Source organism: Propithecus coquereli, unplaced genomic scaffold (genome assembly GCF_000956105.1).
Source record: "Propithecus coquereli isolate 6110/MARCELLA unplaced genomic scaffold, Pcoq_1.0 Scaffold30, whole genome shotgun sequence".
NCBI classification, from domain to species: Eukaryota; Metazoa; Chordata; class Mammalia; order Primates; family Indriidae; genus Propithecus; species Propithecus coquereli.
Window position 1 is genome coordinate 3,420,244 of NW_012148619.1, and position 5,666 is coordinate 3,425,909.

General features: G+C 53.0%; 1 protein-coding gene across 1 annotated transcript; it reads left to right on the forward strand.

The window, feature by feature from the left end:
• LOC105814577 (chromosome unknown open reading frame, human C11orf91) lies at nucleotides 1-2,117 on the forward strand. The gene is made up of 2 exons (XM_012649598.1): nucleotides 1-496; nucleotides 1,721-2,117. The coding sequence occupies exons 1-2, from the start codon at nucleotides 1-3 to the stop codon at nucleotides 1,804-1,806; spliced, it is 582 nt and encodes a 193-aa protein (XP_012505052.1). The 3' UTR covers nucleotides 1,807-2,117.
• The last annotated feature ends 3,549 nt before the right edge of the window (nucleotides 2,118-5,666 follow it).

The following is a 5,666-nucleotide window of genomic DNA, read 5'->3' on the forward strand; positions in this document are numbered from 1 at the left end:
ATGCCGAAGGGGCGGCGCGGCAGCCGGAGCCCCACGATGAGCCAGCGGCCGGCTCCGCCCCTTTATTTCCCGTCCCTCTATGACCGCGGTATCTCCTCTTCCCCGCTCAGCGACTTCAACATCTGGAAGAAGCTTTTCGTGCCGCTGAAGGCGGGCGGGGCGCCGGCGGGCGGGGCGGCGGGGAGCCGGCCCCTACCCCAGGCGCCTCCGGCCCCGGCGCCCCTGCAGCCGCCGCCACCAGGCCTGGGTCCCCCAAGCGAGCGCCCCTGTCCCCCGCCCTGGCCCTCCGGCCTGGCCTCCATCCCCTACGAGCCTCTGCGCTTCTTCTACTCGCCGCCGCCAGGGGCCGAGGTGGCTGCCTCGCCCTTGGCCCCCGGCCCCACGAGCCCCTGGCTCGCCTGTGCCTCCCACCCCGAGGAGTTATGCGAGCTGGAGATCCGGATTAAGGAGCTGGAGCTGCTCACCATCACTGGGGACGGCTTCGACTCCCAGCGCTGTGCGTGACCTCGCGGGGGCCACCCAAGCTCACCCTTAACCTGCCCTGGCTCCCTCCTTGGCCCTGGGCTGAGATTCCACCCCCAAGGGTCCCAGATCCAAAATCTGTCCCCCAGAACCCGTCTCCCTTCACCGACTCCTCTCCCCACGACAAATCTTAACTTCATGAACCCTTTAGTCCCAAACTCCATTCTCCTCTATCCTGAGCCGTTTGAGTAACCTGGACTCAGAGCCTCCACACCTGGAGCTCCATCCACCACTACCCCCATCCTGAACTTTAATCCTCCTGCACAGTAATGCCCTGACCTCTGTACTCTGGAGTTCCACCCACCACGGACAGCCCTGTCTCTAGAGACTCCAGCTTTGATGTTCAATCTTAAACTGGGGCCCTTGCTGGGAGGAGGGGGAAGGAGGTGAGGGTCAGCGGTGTCTTCAGGGGGAGGTGGGAATTGTGCAAGACCCAGAAGGCCCAAGGATGTTCACTCAGGGGCTTTGGGACACTCCACTTCTCAATGCTGGAGGGAAGGTTCCCTGGGACGCTGTGTCCCTGGCCCTGGTAGCCCTCTCACCAGGAACCTGGGCTGTGCCATCTGATCTTAGGTCTGAAGTCTTAGGAATCTGCTCCAGGGCAGACCAGGTGTGCTGATGGGGCAGGATTCTTCTGGTGTGCAAGCTGACTGATCCTCCCTGTTGGAGAGTAAAGTTGTTAAATCCCAGCGTACTCCCAGAAGGACTTATATTCAGTAGCCACAGGTTGTCTTGCAGACTTTGTCTTTCCCATCACCTGTTCTGGCTAAGGCTTGTACTTGATCAACGGAGGGCAGATGGTTCTAAAAAGACCATCCCAACTATTGTATACAATAGGTTAAATTGACCCTCCTGTCACACAGGGAAAGGAAGTATGAAATTACCTAAATGTTTAGGTCCATATGGCAGTGAGAATGGTCCTCAATTCATCAGACACCCTGTGATGTACCTTCTCTTGTAGCCATGGAGAAAACAATCCCTAGAAAACTTGGGCTTTTCTAAGTCCTGGATTTCTTAATTATATATTCTCCAGTTGAATGCGTTTGGGCTGTGAGAGTTTTTTTTCCTTCCTATCTTGGATCAGAAATAGGTTTTAGACTGATGTGGGGGACACAACTGCTTCCCAGGAGTTTGCTCTGGAAGTGTTAGAAAAAGCCCTCACCTCTACCACAGCTGAGTTTGTCTTGTTCTCCTGCAGATAAATTCCTGAAGGCGCTAAAAGATGAAAAGTTGCAAGGACTGAAGACCAGGCAACCTGGAAAGAAGTCATCCTCTCTCTGCTGAGAAGCTGCCTCCCAGAGCTTGGGCAGCCGCCTCCTTAGGTGTTAGTGCTTAGATAATGTGCCCCATTTGCTGTCATTTCAAAGATCGTTATTTTCTGTTCTGTATTTCCTGCTGTTCTTGTTGCTCCCAGCACACACTCCACATACAGTGCCTGCTCACGTGGTAAACCTCATGGTCTCTCTTCTCTCTGTGCCGCTGCTGAGGAAGCTCTCTCGTGGGGTCTAGAAACTGCTGCCTAGCTGGCACTCAGGGTCTCCTGAGACCAGGGGAGGGGACCCCCAACACTGCCACAGTCAGGCAAACCAGAACAATTAATGTGTCGGCAGGGAATTGGGAGAAACCAAGGGCAATATACACTGGGTTCTGCTGCTGTGTCTCCACTCAGAAAGGTTCTTTGAGGACTAGAATAGTGGGGTTTTTTTCCCCCAAACATATTTACTCCTTGAAAGTATCTGGTGTTTTGTTTTTGTTTTCTTAAATGTGGTTTGAGCCACAAAACTCTGATAATCTTACCAAAGCTACGGCCCTTCCTAGAAATTCATATAGTCAAGAAATATTTATCGAGTGCTTATTATGTGCCTGGGCACCCTTCTGGGTACTTGGGATTGGGTGGGGGGGAGACAGACAATAAATATTATAGGTAAGTATTAATATATCATTATATGGCATCACAGAAGAGGACATGCTAAGGGGGATAGGAGGGTCAGAGGAAGGCAGGGTGGAATTTCACATATAGGGTTTCTGGAAGAGGTAGTATTTAAACAAGGTCTGAAGGAGGTTGAGGGGCACACCCTGGGGAATGTTCCAGGCAGACGGGCCAGTACAAAGGCTTAAGGTGGGAGCATGGCAGCACTTTTGAGGGCCAGCAAACAGTCCAGGTGGCTGGAGCAGGAGGAGTGAGAGGCAAGTGGTAGGGACGAACATAGAGGGGCCTATTTGTGTAGGACCGTGTAGCCATGGTAAGGACTCTGGGCTTTTTTCTGAGTGGGATAGGGAGTTGTTCGGAGGATTTTGGGGAGTGGGGGTGTGACATGATCTGACCTGTGGTGTTAAAGCTTCACTCTATTGCTGTGCTGTGAATAGACTATAGGGGCGCAAGCAGGGAGAGCAGTTAGGCGGCTGTAGTAATTAATAATCCAGTGAACAAGATCACGCTGGTAGCAGTGGATGTGGTGAGACGTGATCAGGCAGTAGAATGATAGAGGTATTGTGGTCTAAGACGGGAGGGGCACAGGGGGAACAGGTTTTGGGGAGAAGATCAGCAGCTTAGTTTGGGGTACGTGAAGTTGGGGGTGCCTGGTAGACATCTGGTAGCTGGTAGATGCTGTGTGCCAGGGAGCCTGGAGTCTAGGAGAAGGCCCGAGCTGGAGGTGTAAGCTGGGGACTTGCTGACGTGTAGATGTGTTTGAAGGGTAAGATGGACTGAGGTCAGCAAGGGAGTGAATATGGGGAGAAAGAGAAGCGAAAGCTGAGTTTGGAAGCACTCACATTTAAGAGGCTGGGGAGAAGAGGAGGACCTGCAAAGGTGAGTGGAAAGGAGTGGCCAGTGAGCCAGGTGTCTTGGAAGCCAAGTAAGAAAGGAGGAGGGAGCTGGGCGAGGTGGCTCTCATCTGTAATCCCAGCACTCTGGGAGGCCGAGGCAGGAGGATCCCTTCAGGCCAGGAGTTCAAGACCAGCCTGGATGACATAGCAAGACCCCCATCTCTAAAAAAAATTTCAAAACTGCATGCCTGTAGTCCCAGCTACTCAGGAGGCTGAGGCAAGAGGATCACTTGAGCCCAGGAGTTCGAGGTTACAGTGAGCTATGATCATGCCACTGCACTGCAGCCTGGGTGACAGAGCAAGACCCTGTCTCTGAAAAAAAAAAAGGGTGAGAAAGGAGGAGGGAGTGAGGGGAGTGATCAGCTCTGACAGAGACAAATAGTCCCATGAGCCAAATAAGATGAGCCTGAGAATTCACTGTTGGATTTGGGAACACGGAGTTAGTGCTGGTGATCAGTTGGGTTGAGTGATAGGCAGCGCCGGACCGCAGTAGTTTTAGAGAATGGGAGGAGTGAAACAATGGGTGTAGATCACTCTAGCAGCAAAGGAGAGCGGGGAACTAGAGCAGTACCTGGTAGGGCAAGTGGGGGTAGGAGGTTTTTATTACAGTGGGAGAAATAACCACATATTTGGTCTGAGGAGAATGATCCAGTAGAGAGAGAAAAAGTGATGATGCAGAAGAGAGCTGGGAAATTGCTGGAATGGTGTCCTCGAGTGGTCGACAGAGTGGTGTCTTAGCACATTTTGTTCTGCTATAACAGAATATCATAGACTAGGTAATTTTAAAAAACCAGAAATTTATTTCTTCCAGTTCTGGAGGCTGGGAAGTCTAAGATGAAGGCACCAGCAGGCTAAGGCCCAGTCTGTCTGCTTCCAAGGTGACACCTTGAACGTTGCGTCTTCCGTAGATGCAGGACAGTTGTGTCCGGCAGAAGAGCAGGAGAGAAGAGGGAACCCACTCCCGCAAGCCCTCTTGATAGTGGTGTTAAATCCGTTCATGAGGGTGGAGACCCCACAACCTCACCTCCCTTTAGACCCCGCCTCCCAACACTGTTGGACTAGGGATTAGATGTCTGACACATGGGTTTTGGAGGGGACAAAATCATTCCACCCGTAGCAGGGGGAATCTAGTTCACAGTGGGGAGACTGGCTTTAGAGGGGAGCAGAGATGGCTCATCTGCAGTAACAGGAGTTACATTTGCGGAGTGGGGGTGCAGATGCTGGTAGATGGGTAAACAGGAGCCCTGGAAGTTGACTAAACACGCGCACGCGCAAATGTCTGTGCACGGTGTCAGTGCTTAGGATGCAAGTGCACGAGCCTCCTGCGAGGCTGAGCCGGAACCTCCGCGACTGAGTGCGGGGCTGGGTGGAGCCTGGGAAGCCGCAGAGCTCATGCCCAGCTCCAGGGCAGTGGATACCCACTTCCAGCTGGTTGTGCCCAGGCAGGAATGTGGGCACAGGGTCGGATAAAAGGTCCTGGTTTCCACACCTTAGCAATGAATTCACATGTTTCCAAAACATTATTCAGACCAAACAAACTAAAGGTAGAAAGTCTGACAACCTTTGCCAAAAACTTGGCAACCTTTGCTCTACTCGCTGGAGCCGTCCTACCCTGGGCAGGGATTCCAGGCCTGTCTTCCCTCCCCAGGAGGAAGCCAGATTCGAAGCCCTACGCTGGTTGCTGCTGGAGAAGCTCCCTTTTCCTCCCAGAAAACTTTAAACTGGCCAGGCCAGAGGGGACAGGGACAGCTGGAAAATCTTAATGAGAAAAAATGAGAATAAACCCGACAGCAGGAAAACCCAGCACAGAGCTCAGATGCAGACAGAGATGCCCTCCCACCTGTGCTCATAAAAGTGGCCCCCTATTAAGTGCACACCATGTGCCGGGCCCTGAGAGAGGCCACAGACTTGTATAATCTCATTTAATTCTCACCCCTGCCACATGAAATAGGCACTGCTCTTGGCATGTTTTGCAGATGAGGAAGCAGAGGCTCCGAGAGGTAAAGTGACTTACCCACAGGCACAGGGCCAGGACACGGCAGGGCCAGGCTTGCATCTCAGGTCAGTCAAGCCTACCCCAAGCTCTCCTTCCTTGGCAAGGACAGGCACAGGAGAAGCCTTAGGTGAGCTGTAGAAAAGAGACACCTGGCATTTCATTTCTTCCGAGGAGCTCTCATCCCCTCACAGCCTTCGGAGAGCCTTTTGGTGCCCTTGGAACGGTAGGTGGCAGGGCAGGCTGTCAAGGACAATGATGTGTGTTTGCTCGCCCCTGACCCTCAGTGCCCACACACAGAGCTGCAAGAGCACCCGCAGTAGGT

What these genes read in the sequence shown, in the direction of transcription:
- LOC105814577 (XM_012649598.1), top strand. Translation starts at nt 1, where the DNA reads ATGCCGAAGGGGCGGCGCGGCAGCCGGAGCCCCACGATGAGCCAGCGG. An exon ending in CGGCTTCGACTCCCAGCGCT is followed by an intron (nt 497 to 1,720) that starts GTGCGTGACCTC and finishes GTTCTCCTGCAG; the next exon opens with ATAAATTCCTGAAGGCGCTA.